The 17,240-nt window shown below is 29.1% G+C and overlaps 1 protein-coding gene and 1 pseudogene across 1 annotated transcript; both read right to left on the reverse strand.

Annotated features, from left to right (window-relative positions):
- Window positions 1-1,011: 1,011 nt before the first annotated feature.
- LOC129299600 (alkaline ceramidase TOD1-like) lies at window positions 1,012-4,788 on the reverse strand (annotated as a pseudogene).
- An 8,983-nt stretch (window positions 4,789-13,771) lies between these two features.
- LOC129299603 (uncharacterized) lies at window positions 13,772-17,184 on the reverse strand. The gene is made up of 4 exons (XM_054938082.1): window positions 16,849-17,184; window positions 16,599-16,736; window positions 15,710-15,793; window positions 13,772-14,234 (listed from the first exon to the last, which is right to left on the reverse strand). Exons 1-4 carry the CDS (start codon window positions 17,182-17,184, stop codon window positions 14,046-14,048), a joined length of 747 nt encoding a protein of 248 aa, XP_054794057.1. The 3' UTR covers window positions 13,772-14,045.
- Between the last annotated feature and the right edge of the window lie 56 nt (window positions 17,185-17,240).

A 17,240-nucleotide genomic window follows, 5' to 3' on the forward strand; every position in this document is an offset into this window, starting at 1 on the left:
TTGTTAGTCAATGGCAAGGTTTAACGATCAATACCGATCAATGGGTAGTGTAAGTTAATGGTATAAGAAAATGTTTCATTTTTTAAAAGTTTTAGAATAAAATTGCTTCAACAAAAAATTTAAAATATCAGGCATTTCTGTAAAAAAAAAAATTAGGCCATTTTTATTCTTTTATCCTAAATTTAATAAAACAAAGTGTATTGTTTTAAAATAGATCAATTTGATAAATCCATGAATAATCTTCCCTCCCTTTATAGTAAAACCATCAAATAAAAAATGAATTGATATATATATATATATATATTTTAAAAAAGGCAACGCCGAACTTTCATGCCAATCTCTAAAGCAATCCCCATAACTACGGTCCAAGAAAAAAAAATGCTGTTTATTTATATTTAATTAATAAATAAATGTATTACAGCCATGAACCATGGATCAACCAATTCTACCTTGCTTTACAACAAAACCATTAAATATTGAAAAAAGGGATCCAGCAAAGATAATCTAGAAAAGAGCGGTGAACACAAAAGTGCAAAAGACCAGAAAGTTCCTGCCAACCTGTCCCACGTTGTCAGCTTTAACAATATGCTGAAATGAAAGAGTGATTCTTTCCCTCTTTCCCTTCCTTTCTTTCCCAAAACGTTAGTCTCCTTCGAATGAACTGTATAATTTAACGCTTTGCCAAAAGACAAAACCATAAGCGAGTCTTTCCAGAGAAATTGGCTACTTGTTTTTAATTTTACTTTTTGAGAGACTAATGAAGTGTGAATTTGTTAGCGATTTAATCTCATGCTTTAGTTTACTCGTTCTGGGCTTTTGATCATCCCCACCTTACTGTAGTAAGGTAGTGAATGATGAAATCGTAACTAGAATTACTTGAGGTGTTTTTCTTCGTTTTCAGGTGTGGTTTCTGTATGATTGTAACTCTTCTTATTAATATATTATATCCATGTTTATTTAAAAAAAAAGAAAGAAGAAGAAGAAGACAGGACCAATAATTAGGCTCTTTTGTTTGTTATTTCTTTCTCACCCTTTGCTTTTCTCTGTAGAAACAAATAACAATAATAACATAGCTATCCTGTAATTAACTTTTGGGTATCAATCGTGGGGATTCACCCCACATTGTGATTAGATAATTGTGGCACCCGCTGCCAGAGCTTCCATTAACAAACAACAAATCTGACACTGCTCTGTTGGTTTTCAGAGCGCTGGACATTTTGGTGGCAGTGTTGGCCGCTTCAATGTGCTTCAGGTGGTGTCTGAATTCTATTGCCACCTGTTCAAAAACTTCAACCTCAAACATGTTCAACTTCATCTTGGGTTTCATGTTGTCTCTTACAAAAGCAAAGGCCAATTGGTCTCTTGGGTTAAATGCCTCAAGTTCGTTGAACATGAGGCAAGAGAATAGGTCACTGCTCAACCCATGCTTCCTCAGGATCAGAGCACTGTCTGGAACATCTGCCACAGGAGCAACAAGAGGAAATGTTTTTTCAACTTTGTTACAGTACAGATATGAGACATGCTATGACATAATGTGATGCAGTCATTTTTTTTTCTCTAATCACTCAGGTTCAATTATTTTCAAAAATAATTTGGGATATGAAACTTTAAATGTGCCCGCAAACAGGAAAGAACATGGTGTGTGTTTTGAAGATGTGAAATGAGAAGCAATTAAAATTAAGCGTGATTTGGGGTTGTATTCTTAAGATTGCTTGAAAAAAGAGAGTAAAAAAAATTAAGGATATTCTAATTATGATAGCAAAAAATACGTAGTATTTTGAGGTGATCATGGCAAATGCAAGCATCAACATGACTCTGTTTTTGTTCCAACTTCATAAAAAATTATTCCAAAGAAATATTTTGAGTCAAGATTTATGTTTCCTCTCTCAGCTATGATCATGTGAAAATTTGTTTAGTATTTATAAGGAAATTAAAGTATTATGTCATATTTGATAGGAAGGTCAAATATGCAATGGTCTTACTACTGTGTCAATGAAATATCGTAGCATGGTACAATTTTTATACGAAGAAGACACAATTAGTTTCGGTGTCATATTTACTTTCCCTTTATTTGATAGAGACATGAGAAACCCTTGTGTGGGTGTCACGATTAAAAATAGGTGCACATGCAGAGGCAAATGGAACCAAACAAATGCAACTCTGGAAAAGGGGGGGTGGGGAAGGAACGTTGGCACCCCTAACGTGTTAAAAACTGTGCTACCGTGACTTGAATGTCAATACATATCCAAGGCCTTTTGGTTTAGGACCACACACTTCAGAGGTAGTGGCACAACTACTCTGGGACCATGAAATATGAACTATGCATTTATTGTGAGATTATCATTGAAATTTGATGCAATCCTTATTCCTACTTCAATTATAAATCTTCTTTTGATTCTCCCAAGCTCTTACAATGAAAAAAAAGAAACCCCATGTATCACAGTTAGGAGTATGGCTCAATTCATATAGCCTTCATTGGCAAGCATTTTGAATAAGAGCAAGCCTATAGTGATGAACTTACCCCTATGAATTAGACTTTACTTAGACGAGCCATCCCCAATGTATTAGGCTTTTTAAGGATGAATTAGCCATCCCCATTACTTTTATATACATTCTCAAAGGATGAATTAGGCTTTTAAGTTTCTTAACATGATTATCTAATCATCTAAATGCTTGGGTTGAAACTCAGTTATTATTTAAATTAAGCATATCATGCAACAAGAAACTTTTAAAACCATACTAGTTGTAAAAGGGTATCTTAAACTTTTATTGAAAAATTTGATAATAAATATTAAAGAATTATACTTAATTTTATTCATAATTAATTCAGCTTACTTTTGGTTTATATGAGTGCTGAGATGTCTTCCAATTCTAGGAGAGTATAAATCTCTCTCTCTCTCTCTCTCTCTCTCTCGCTCTCTCTCGCTCCTCTCTCTCCTCTCTCTCTCTCTCTCTCTCTCGCTTAGCCTTGAATAAATAGGAAATGAACTAAATCAAGTCTCTTGCACGCGCACTCATTGTATATAACAATATTTTAATGGAAAAAGAAGTAAAAAAAAAAAATATATTCGGCATAACTAGTATAAGCACAAAGTTTGTAATTAAAATGCCAAAAGCGTACCTGAAGCATAAGGAAGCTTGCTTGGACTCCATGGCTGTAATCCATTTTCACAGTATGTCTCCATTTGCATCTTCAAGGCATTGACATCCCACCATTTCTTCCACCTCGCAGTAGCCATTGCTTCTTCCATGGTATGAATATAATATGGGTGTTTCGATATAACCATGTCTGCATTCTCATTTATAACAAGTGAATGAATCAACAACAATGGATCAACCACTAATTGCAGCTTTGCGTCTATCCAAATGCTGAATATGGAATTTGGGAACAATCTATGGACCAAGAATTTGGGTATAACTCCATTCATTGCTGGATTTGGTACAAGTTTTGGCTTGAAACCTTCACGATTCTCCATACACCTATCTTGTCTTCACTTGACTGTGTTGAATTTAGTAGTCCATAGTGTTAAGCTCCTTGAGAGTAACCTCATCTATGAACATGAAGAAACATACATACTCCGTTGTTTTTGACCCAAGGCCTCTTGGCTGCCGGATTTTGTCATGGTCATTGAAGATTGCTGAAACTACAACTACTCCGTCGCATTTTTCCATGGCAATTCGATCTGAATAAGGAGACCAGAACGTCAATGTTCAGTTTAGAATCAAAATAACTTCATGACCTACACAATGAGAATGAATTCTGGAAACAATAATATTCCAAATCAGTCAGGTTCAAAAGCAATTCACAACTAGCATAATTCCGCCTAACAGAACGATTTCATCTTTGAATTGTGAAGTTTTTTTAATGGTGGAGACACAGCAAATTCCCAGTAAATCAGTATTTTGGTGTGTCACTGATTTTAAGGACTAAAGCCGACTGATCATCAAAATTCAGGAACCAGTTATTCAATAGAATTCAGACATGATGGAACGAAAAACTGACGGAAGAAAAATAGGAGAATTCAGACGTTTTAACGAGGAACTTACCAGAATAACTTACTGGGAAATCTTTCAGAAAACCACAGGGGACTACGGTATCATGGCCTTGATGATCGAAATAGGAAAACCTCACATGTGTACTGAAATTCCCTCCAAAGCTATCCGCATTACCCTGCATATACCTTAGAACCCGCGAGGAAGACGGAGTGTTGTTGCGGTAATTGTCGATTACCTTCAGAACATCCCGGTAATCTGAATTGCAAAAAAAAAAAAAAAAAAAACAAATCCATCAACCCAAATCCATCATGTCAATCACAAGAGAAAAGGGGGGAAATCATGGTCCATACCAGAAAACTTAATTGGAGAAGAGCAGGTAGAACGGGTGGTTGGAATAGCATACTTGTGCTCTCCATAAGATGAAGGGTAGGAATACAGAGAAGTCAATATAGGATCAGAGGAAAGAGACGACGACGCGAAGCGACATTGTTTGGATTGAGAGAAAGTGAAGTAAAGAGAGGCAAGAGAAAGAGCAGAGCGAAACAGAGGAGCTTTGATTGGAAGACAAAGAAGAGAGGTTTGAAGGAGGAGGTGGGTGTAATTGGGTTCCCCATGATGAAGCAATTGAGTTTCTGGGGAATTGCTGAATCTGATATGGTTTGATTTTCATTTCAGGCTCTGGAGTGATTTCTAGAAAGTAGTTGAAGACGATTATTGATCTTGATGGATGATGAAAAAAGGACACAGATTGTTGAAGCTTTCAGTTACTCGTGAATTTTCACAAGGCGGGTTGCGTTTGTCACCCAGACGAAAGTGGGACCCTCCTGCAAGCCTAATACCAAACCGAACTTTTGGACTAGTCTGGAATACCTTGAGTGAAGAATTAAAGAAGAATATTGTTATACTATATCATTTTTATATTTTTACTGTCTATTTTTTTATGGGCTTTTGAGGTATGACTCATGTTATATTAAAAGAAAAAGCCAAACAACAATTTAAATCAAATCAAACAAACAATCTAATATTTATTATATTTTATATTATAATTAATTTATTATATTTATCAATAATATATTATTATATATTAATAATTAATTTATTATAAATTTTTAAATTTTTAATGATACTTTTAAACTACTCATCATATCAATATTGTTAAATTAATTAAATCAAAATAATGTCATTCTTGCTGTTTAAACATCCATTATTCTAGCTAGTGGGACTTGCTTTTCATAAGTTAAGGTGCAACTTTACCTCTAAACTATTTTCAGAGGAGTAATATTGCCTTTACCGTTTAAAAATTATAAAATTAAATAAATAAAGTTATAATAATATTAAATTATAAATATAAAATTATAATCATGTAAAATAAAAATAATATTAAATGTATACACAAAAAAATATAAAAAAGATTTATAATATGTAATAAAATATCATAGATTAATAATATTATAAATTATAATTTTACAACTTATCAAATATAAGTGAATCTTGGTTAAGTTAGATATAAGTAGCCTTAAAAATATATATATTTGCACCTATAATTATTGACCGGAGCTCTCATTAGTGACTTGATTTGGACCAAAAATTATTTTCATTATTGAGCTACATTAGACAAGAGTTAAGCCACTATGAAGTCATAAACTAAGTTGAATTGGAAAATAGAGCGGTTTTTAAAAAATTAAACAATTTTAAACATAATATTAAAAAAAGCTTAAAAACTTTTAAAAAAATAGAAAAAAAATTCAAAAATTCGATCCTACTAAAAGTCAACTTTATTTTTAAACAATTCACATGTATAAAATATAATTTAAGATCATTTTTGTATAAAAATGTTGATAGTTATAGGTGTAAATGTAAATACTTTTGAATTTACTCATATCTAATTTAATCACGATTCATTTATATTTGACAAGTTATAAAATTACAATTTATATTTTTTCTTATATTTATTTTATATATACATTTAATATTATTTTTATTTTATATTATTACAACTTTATATTTATATATACATTTAATATTATTTTATTTAATATTATCATAATTTTATTTTGTTTAATTTTATGATTGTTAAACAGGTAATATTACTTCTCTAAAAATAGTTTAGGGATAAAATTATACCTTAACTCATAAAAAGAGGGTCCTACTAGTTACAGCAACGAACGTTTATTTAATTTAGTGTGTGTTTGATTTCAATTTGTCAAAAATTTATTTATTGAAAGTTTATTTAGTAAAAATTACTTTAATAAAAGTCAATTGTTGTAACAAAATTTATATTTAGACGCATTTTTTTAAAAATTAATTTGATAAATTAAAAGTTGTTTGAATTATGATAGTAAAATATACTTTTAAATGTATGATTACCAAAAAAAATATTAATTTATGGTGATTTATAATTTTTATTATACAAATATAATATATTTTAAATATTTAAAAAATATGATAAAGATTTTAAATAATATAAAATTTGATTTATAATGCTAAAAAATTGATCTTCAACTATTTATCTTTTTCTAATTTGTAATTTTATGACAAAGATTTGTAATTTTTATTGTACATTAGTGTTAAAAATTAACATAATTAATTATTCAATTTACAATATTAAAAATTAATATCTAATTATTATTATTTAAATAATAATATATTTTAATGAATTAACTATTTTTTTAAATAAAATGATAAGAGAGTAAAATAGCATCCACATTTCAAACCCACATTTAAATCCACCAAAAAGTAAAGTTTTAAAATACACATTTCAATCCCATTTTAGCTCACTTTTTGAAAGTCATTTTACTCCCTAAAAAATTACCCAAAAACTTTTAACATGTAAAAAGTCTAAAAGTCCATCTCAAATGTTAAATATAATGAGAGAAACCAAATGCACCCTTAATTAGTTTAGAGGTAATATTGCTATGATGAATAAATTAGAGACAACATTGCTTTTTTGAGAATAGTTTAAGAAAAACATTACACCTTAACCCTATCATTTTTATAATTTGTAACATCCATTTTTTATGGGCTTTTGAGGTATAACTCATGTTATATTAAAATACTAATCTAGCTAGTGGTTTTAGTTTTATGTCAATTTGACATCAGACAAAAATTTGGACACCCGATGCTACAATTTTACATTGTTGCTTTTAAAACTATCAAACAAGCATCCAAATCTCACACCATAAGCTATTAGTGCTCACAAGAGCTTGAACCATACTCAGTAAGTTATAATACACTTGTCCAAATAGTTATAAGTATCAAAAAACTCTTCATACAAGAATTGACTACCCAACCACCATAAAGCACATAACAAGAGGGTGAAAATGCAATTATTTGCTGTCAAGCTAAATAGTCACCCAAAACATGTAAAATTCATTTAATTGGTCAAAATATACTTTTTTAAACTATCTTGAAATACTACCATAGTTAGATTAAGGGTTTGGACCCTATTATGGCCAAGGCAATTTAAAAATGACTAAATTCAATGCGTAAGACTATAAATACAAGTGGATTTTAAATAAACATAAGTTAATATAAAAGACTCCTAGTTAGAAAAAATTATATTCAAATTAGACATAACAGATAAAACTAGAGATATTACAATTGATTACTCAGTCTCTAACTTTATAGGCCTTCCCTTTGCCCTTAGCTTGATCTTCACCTGTAAACATTAAACTATGAGAGTGAGATAAATATCTTAGTAACCAAGTAATTTAATCAAGCATACTAAAGTTTGGCAATCACAACAATTATGTATTTAATATTACATAAGGCAAATCAACATTATTCATAATACATCTTTATATTGTGTTTTGTATGATCAAATGCAACTACCTTATACCATTCCTTATATTATCTGACTAAATCTATAAGCTATTATCTCATACAGGTTTAGCTCATGTGATTGGACTAGCTTTGCTCTCTAATTGTGAAGGGTTATCCGGCCAAAGGCTCCCAAACTCACTCTCGGACCATAAATTCCCCTTACTTGAATTTTGGGGTGTCATAAGTGCCCAACTTACACCATCTAATCCAAGACCGATGATATTAAGTATCATGTCTGATCCATACCACACCTATAGGTTGTTATCAATACTAAGCACATATAGTATAGAAATATACCAACCACTATGTGCAAACTTAGTGGAGGTTACACCACTTGAATTTTTTATCATAATCCCTCTGCAATACTAAGGTAAACTCCTATCCATTATAATCATACAAATTCAATCAACAAATACAAATATAAGCCCATGCATATCATAGTAATTCATCATCCTCATAATTTTTAGAACTTGCAGTCTTATTATAGTTTGCACCATGTTATAGTTTACAATAATTTGTTATATAATTAACTCATAACCAATTCAAGCCAACAACTCATATTTCAAATAGCAAATAACATCTATATAAACATAATGATTAAACATTTCATCACAAATATGCATGCATACCATATCTCTTCCAACATCATCAATTATGAACCCTCATCATGTTAACACATTCATCTCATAGGCAATTTGGGCTAAACATTTATATAAATATAATTACCAAACACTTCATCATAATGAGTTATGTTTCATATTTGGGTAATAGTTCAAAATTAACATTCATCCATAAACTCATTTTGCTCATTTCAAGCTATCCATAATAATGCTTGAAGTATAAATGCAAACACAATGATATACTATACTTAAATTTTTGGTTACCTCAACTCTTGGTTTACCATCCAAGAGTACTCGTAGATATCAAATGAAGCCTCCAATAAGTTCAATAGCACCAACAATGATCAATCAAACACATCAATAGTCATCAATGAATAATTATCTTCGATTAACTCTAATCAAAGCCTAAACCTAAAAATCTCATTGTGGTCATTTACTCACAACCAAATCTATTTTTAGATTCTATTAATTTACTTAGACTCTCATTAGTCTAATCAACACCTTTAAGAACTCATAACCTCCTTAGCTTAACTAATTAGCTCTAGGGTTTATACCAAACTTCATTTTTAAATCTTAAAACATCAATAATATTATAACCTAAAGGCTATACATTTAAATAAACAAAATTAATCCCTTTAAAGTCAAAATTCTATGCAAAATCACAATTTATTTTTGGATTTCTAAAGAACTACTCAAAAATAGTGATGAAAGTGAACGAGAGAGGAGAGAAGAGGATGTAGGTGCTTACCCGAGTAATTAGAAGCTCTAAATAGACTCAATTGGATGCCTATAACAAACTCTAGTAGAGCTCTCCTCGTTCACCTTCAAACTTTCACTTAACTCTCTAATTTTTTGAGTTAAAATGTAGATTTGGAGGCTTAAAAATTAAGTTTTGGCTACAGCCAAGAGACTTTTAGATGTGGTCAAAGACAAAAAATTAAGGTGCCAAACATGATCCGTCTAATTGGGCTCAAATGTGGCCTAATACCACCTACGGTCCAATTTTAAGTCCTAATTAGTGTTCGATAGGCCCATTAGCTATCCGTATATTTTCTTTCAATCTGAGATAACTCTTAATTTGTCCTTAATTATTCAATTAACTTTAAGTTAAATTTTGTAGAATGTTACATATACAATCACATTTAGCCTCCTTGAAGTCTTAGCACATTTGCCTAATGAATATACATATGCACATTTTACTTATGTCACAAACTATATATAATTCAATTTAATAAAATGTGACATTATAAAATTTAATTAAAGTGTAGAATTAAATTTATAATTAGAAGGGAGAATTTATTAGAAATATCCAAGTAATGAGTGCACAAAGCTATACAAAATTCTTACACAATTTCAAGTCCAAAACTAGGTTAAAAGAATACACTTGAGAAAATTAATGAAAAGTATTAACTTTTTATTTAATTACTTTCAAACTAAAATGAATTTGTAAAATCTAATTTGATTCTTCTTCTTCTACACTTAAAATATGTTTTTCAACTTTTCTCATATATTTTTTCAAAAATTTAATTTTTAAATCAAAATATTCCTAGTGTACAAAATCTAGAAATTTAGATAGATTTTTAATGCTAATGTAATATATGTGCACTTTGGGCTAATAACATAAAACAAATGATCGTAATTAACATAAAAGAATGTGTAATAAATGAATTCTATCATTGCTAACTCTAGCCACTCTTTCATTCACTTTTCTACAATAACAAGCATATCAAAATTAAAGCATGAAAGTGCGTGAACTCCAAAGCCACGAACCAGGAAATAGGTGGAGATGAGAACCCCAAGCCAGCAGTGGTAGTGGTACAAGTGAGCTGGACAATGCACTTGGACGACTAGACTTTAGATTAAAGGTAAGATTTGAAGCAAGCGAGCTGGACACAACTCGACACAGAAGATGCAACTGATCCAAGCTTCGAAGACCCAAAAGATGCAACTGGTCGAAGCTTCGAAAACCCATATGAAATCCCTCTCTTTCCTCTCCCTTTCAAACCCATCGCCATTAGAATCAAATCTCCGTCCAACCTCAGCTCAACCACCTTAGAGATTCTCTTTCTTAGAACCAAATCTCTGTTTCTCTTTCTAGGTTCTCTTTCAGTCAAGCGTTCTTTCGTATCGATCTTGACCTCTGCTTATCGCATCGTCTCCGCCTAACTGACTGGTCGATGGTGAAGCTCAGCTCGAGCTTGGCTGCTACTGTCGCTCATGTTCTTCTTCTCAATCTCACCTCTTCAGTCTTCCTTCTCCTTCATCATTCAGATCTGAAGACTGAAAATGATGAAGACTGAAGAGGAAGCATAACGTCGACCCACGTTGTCAACACCGTATTTTCTCCTAACTTTTAGATATAAACTAAAAATAAAAGTCCAATAAAATTAAATAAACTTAAAAAAATAGGGTTTTATAAAAAATAATTAAAAATTAAAATAATATTTTTATAATTTAAAAGATATATATATATTTTTTATTGACTCTCAAATCTCCTTTTTTTTGTTGCTATCAAATTGATTACCTTTAATATAAATTTAAAATCTGAAATTATGAAGAAAAGTCAAAATAAAAAATTATCTTATTTTGCTTGACTGTGTTATTAAATAAAAAAACTCCAGTTAGTATTTATAAAAGAAATATCAAAAGAAAAAGGAGAGGACAAAAAAATTAAAAAGAAGAAATTGGGAGAGAAGACGATAGAAAGAGGTGAAAAAGCACCCGGAATTCCTTGTCACTCCAGCACAAAAATTTTAAAAATTGATCATCATATGTTTTCTTAGGTAATACACTCTCTTGGTGATGTCATGCTTCATTTGATCATATTCTACCTGTGCGCAATGCATTCCTTTTATTCCTTCAATCGGTATCACTCATAATTTTTGCCTTGCTTTTTTACTTGTGCGCTCCTTTACTTATAATAATTATTTGCTTTTGGCTTGATGGAATTATCAACAATTTAAAGTTTTTCACATCATTATCTATTCCTTTTTTTTGCTTTAGTTCATAAGATCTTGCTTAGGCATGTAGTGTATGGATCATCAAGGTGATTATTCGGTGATAATTTATTATGTGACAAAATGAGTTTGTCAATAATTTTTTTGCATCGATTCTTATTTTAGATTAGATAATCATTCACTTTTATTTTAAAAAAGAAAAGAAAAGAGTTTTAATGATAACTCATTTTTCTAAACCTTTAAAATAAACAAAGAGAGATCCATGAGTGATATTAAATTATTGTGATATTCGATGTATTGTGAATGATACTAAATCACTGCAATTGTCAAATGTCAAGAAAATCCTCCTTGTATATTACTTCAAAATAATAAGATTTATTGATATACTTTGAAGCTAGTCCATAAGTGATATTAAATCACCGTAAATCCTTAAAAATATCAAATAAGATACTATGAGTGGCATTAAGTTATTGCATGTATCAATTTTTACACTAAAAGTTCATAATTAAATTATTTTATAGGAATTTCATTTTAAAAATCCTTTTAGAATTTGCCATGAGTGATACTAAATCACCGTGTGCATTTAGAGCGTCAATCAGTGGATTATAAGTGATACTAAATCACCGTAAGTTTTAATACTAGTTAAATTCCCCTCTCATGTGTGCTATTAAAAATAATAAAATAATAATATTTTAGTATATTTTAGGTTATGTCATGAGTGATTCTAAATCAATGTGGATCCTTTAAAATATCAAACAAGATATTGTGAATGATACTATGTCATCACAAGCAAAAATAATAATAATAATAAAATTGTTGGCAAATTTTAGGATACGTCATGAGTGATACTAAGTTACTGTGGTTCCTAAAAATTTTAAATGAGATAATGTGAATGACACTAAGTTATCATGAGTGTCATATTTTGTATGAAAATTTCAAAATTAAATTACTTTATAGATAACTCACTTTAAAAAAATTTCTTTTAGAGTTTTTTATGAGTAATACTAAATTATCATGCACATTTAGAGTGTCAACCATTGAACTATGAGTGATGCTAAATCATTGTATGTTTCAATACTAGTTATTTTTCTTTTACCCAAGGTTGTTCCTTATTTTTTATTTTAAAATGAATATAATTATATAACACAAATAACATTCTCTTCATAAAATAAATTAATAAAAATTAAAAAAAAATCTAAATAACAACACTTCAGATTACATGAACTTTGATCCTCATCATAAGATAGGTAAGCTCTAGGCTTTGATATTAGGTCAAGTCCTCCTTTATAAATTTAATTTGTTTTCATTTATTTTAATTTCTATTTTTGCATATGATTAAAGGACAATTAAGATATTATTAAAATGTTAATTAAATTTACATAATTAACTTAGGGTAATCATTCTTATGAATATGTGTCGTAGGGTGCCTAACACCTTCTCTACGCACAATCAACTCTCAAACTTTTTTAATGAACCATTCTTTTTCATCACATAATTTTTTTATAAATTTTAGTGGCAACTTTCATTTATCTATACATTCATCGACCTTTTCTCTTTGGGGAAAGGCATGATTTGGGTGCCACATACGTATTAGTTTTTTTTTTCCTACTTCATAAAACATGTGCCTCCTGGGTGCCACACGATAGATCAGGGTCAAAGTCTAGATCAGTTACGACATTGTAACAAATTAGAAAAGCATCAGATGGACCTTGCGCCAAAAAATATTTAAGAATATGAGCTATGCCTATGAAAAATTTTGATGGTACATTTGTATTTTATTCCTAATATTAAATACTTGTTAATGGGGCAATCTGTCTCTTTCAAAGTCTAAGTTTAAACTTAACGTTGATATGGTTGTATGTATACATGGATATATGTGTGTGTGTATATATATATATTCTCTTTCTTTTAAAAAGGGTTGAGTTAGGAATAAAATCTAAAAAAAAGAAAGCACACCTTTATAACATCTCATTAAGTAAATATATATATATATATATAACAGGGTAAAAGAATAAATTAACTTTTAAATTATAGGTATATGAACGTTTAAAACTTTAAATTTATTAAATGTGCAATGTTTTCTTTTAAATTTTTAAAACAATGCAATTTAGATTCTACCATTAATAAAAGTTTATTTTAGCTGTTAGTTAATAAATAAATCACAAAAAAACTTAAAAATTATAAAAAGGATAAAAAAAATTATGAACAATGACTCAAAAAATAAAGTAAAGAAAAATTTTATTGATCTTTTTTTATAATTTTTGAGGTTATTTTTTAATTAATTAATAATTAAAATTAACTTTTATTAATGACAAAGTTTAAATTTCACCAAAAAAAACATTCCACATTGAATAAGTTTAGGGTCAAGACATATACTTCAGAGGTTAATTTGGTATTTCACCCTATAAAATATAATGAGTGAAGCAATAAACGAAATCACTGAGGTCCATATGCATCAAATGGAACCAAATTGTAAAGAACTAAAAAATACAAATCAGAGTCACACACACACACACAGATATATATATATACACACACACATATCCTTATTTGAAAAAGTAACCGGACACGCATTTAAATGGATATGATGTAGGCTTCCAAACAATATAATGAGATCTTTTATTATTATTATTTTTTTGGAATGTCTGTTTCAGTGTTGTGTCTTGCTGATTTCATTTTGCAGATTTTGGACTCTTTCTTTGAAGGTTTGAAAATCAGAAATTGGTGCAGCCTGAATTCCCTCCCCGACGATCGATGCGAGGTCGCCCCTCACGTCCACGAATTCATCCCAATGCCTCGCTGCTTCTTCCCAGTTTCCCAGTCTCCCACATATAATTGCCTGTCGATTTTTCCAATCCCAAAATTCAACATAAGTTTGTTTAAAAGAAAAAAAAATCAAATATCATTTTTATATTTCAAATGAAGTCCAAAGGATAATTCATATCATTTATCACTTGTAAATAATATAGTTTATTTTATATGGGGCAAGAATTTTAATGTATTAATAATGTTAATGACAAGAATTTATTGCAGAATAAATAATTTATATAAAATTTATATGTTCTGATTTAATTAAAAACAAGTATCTTAAATATATAAAGTTAAGTATATAAATTTATTCTTATATCTATATGACCTGTTTGTTTAAGCTTTTTTTTTAATCAAAAAAAATCACTTGTTTCTAAGAAAAATATTTTGTAAAATTTTATGATGTTTATTTAAACTTTTAAAAATAATCAAAATTTAAAAATATATATTTTTAATTATTTTAGTAAATTTTAAATATAATATAATATGATAGATGAGAGACAATGTTATGAAAATATGGAGATACACAAAAGTATTAGAAAATTTTAATATAATTAAATAATAAATCATTTTATAAATATATATTTATAAAAAACCATGAATATATCTTAAAATTTTAAAATCACTAAACTAAATAATATAGCTTAAATATGAGGTGCACTGTTTATTTTTTCTATTACATTGTCATAACTTACAAATAATACTATCTATTCCTAATGTTATCATGTAAAACAAAATTTCTTTTATACTGAATGTCACATGCATGTATATATGTATACGTATGTGTGTGTATATAAAATGTGTGTGTATGTGTGTTATATATTACTACATCTTTTAGAAATTTTGTTTAGTCAAATTAAAATAGAGGGTATTAGGTAGTTTTTGTAATTGTTTTTCTAACCATATCCTAATTATGAAATAATGCATTGGAATTTCAATTGTCATCATTATTATGAAATTTATATAGTATTTTTAATGAGGGTACAAAAAGATATATTCTCTCGCTTTAAAAATGCAAGTCATTTTTTAAGAAGTTGAATGTTTAAAAATATAAGGCATTTTTAGTGTTTCAAAGTGTAATCATTGCTTTTTTAAAAAAAAAATACTTCTAATAAATAAATTACTTTATATTTATTTTAGAGTGAAACAACTTGTTAAATAAGGGTAAATATAAAAAGATAGTATTAGTTTGAAAATAAGTAACTATTTTATTGGGGTAAGATTTGATTAAAAATGTCTTATATTTTTAAATGAAATACAAAAATTAAGACTTTACTTGACTTTTTTTATATTCAGGAAATGGTTAATAGTATCCTATATTATGATGATGAGAGGGAGTATAAAACTTTATAAGAAATTGTGTTATTGTTAAGTACTAGACAATATGACATGGTAATTATTGTTGAGTTTTAATTTGTCCAATGCAGAGCAGTGAACATAAATACATAATTATAATTTAGTGATTGTATATAGATTTTTGAAAGAATAGAAGGCTTGTTGAAATACCTTGAAGAATGGAACTCGAGCATCAAATTGAATTTCTTGATAGTCCAAGCATTCAGCTATCAAAGCTACTTCTGGATTAATTTCCTGCAGGCATCAGATGCAAGGGAAATTAAAAATTTCTCCTCATATATCTGTAAAAAAATTCAAAATACAAATTAAGGACTCTTTTGTTTTAAAAAGAAATTTCTGATACAAATTAACCATCACTTTATTCCCGTTAAAAGTTTAAAACTTGACCCAACGAATATTCTAAGGAAAATTAAAACTTGAGTAATAATTGAAACATTAAATAGAATTTGTCATGCACATAGCTAATATAAATAAAACTAGTGTAGCCGTATAAATAAAAAACTAGTGTAAGCCGTCTTCTTCAAAAATAATATTATGTAAGTCTTTGATTTTATACTTCGGCTAACCCGTCAATTATACATATAATTTAATTATTAAGAATTTCTTTTTGAATACAACTCTTTATATATATATATATATATAATTTTTTTGGGAGAATGAGGACGAAAAGATTGAAGTAAACTTAAATAAGGACTAATTTTTTAAAAAAATACAAAATAAGGACCAAAGATCCTTAATAAATTGGTCTAAAATTAAACATTTGTATTTCTCATTTCATGACTTGCAATTATCAAAACAAAAGTTTGAAAGTAAAATTCACTAATTTATAAAATAAAAAAAAACTTATTAGACATATCACCACAACTATTGCAAGAAAAAAAATATTTACGTAAATCAACATAGAAAAAATTTATAAATAACATTCGTATAATAATATATTTAACAAGTTTTTTTAATAAATTAAGGTCAGAACTTGACTAACCTTAACTTCAATTTCTTTATGAGAAATTAACATAAGGGAAATTAAAGGGGTACGTACCTTGTAGATAAGCATTTCGACAATTGTCATCTCAATCTCGTAAAAGTAATAAGATTTGTCAGCATGCTTCACGTGTGCTGATTCCAGTATTCTCAATCCTTCATCTTTTCCAGCCTTCTCCAGCTTCTCCACCACCATCTAATTCCATTCACAATTTCAAATTCTCAAAAATCACACACACCATTATTATTAATTTATTGTTTTCCATTTTCCTTTTTCTATGTATATATTGAATGCATGTATGGCAAACCTGAATCTTCTTCTTCAAGTCAAGCTGTTGCTCATCAACCTCAAGCAAACCCTTCAAAAGAAGATCGCTCTGATCCAAAGCATCTGGAATGGCCATAGCTTTCTTATAATCGTTCAGTCTTCTGCATGCAAGATCGCCACTGTACAGATCAGCTAATGACTTGGAACTTAGAAGAATTTGCCTTTGCCTTTCCTTTGATATTCCCACCAGACGACGTCGCTTCACCAGCAAACATATGTACGCGCAAACGCACCCAATGAATACTGATAATAGTAATATTCCTGTGCTCGGAGATATCCCATACTTTGAACTTAAATATTCTCCAATTTTGGCCATCTCTTCGTGCACACGACCTTCATAAGCATTCACAATGTTTAGAAGCTTCTCGGTAA

Source organism: Prosopis cineraria, unplaced genomic scaffold (genome assembly GCF_029017545.1).
Source record: "Prosopis cineraria cultivar Desert tree isolate PC_DT_omini unplaced genomic scaffold, ASM2901754v1 PC1226, whole genome shotgun sequence".
NCBI lineage: Eukaryota > Viridiplantae > Streptophyta > Magnoliopsida > Fabales > Fabaceae > Prosopis > Prosopis cineraria.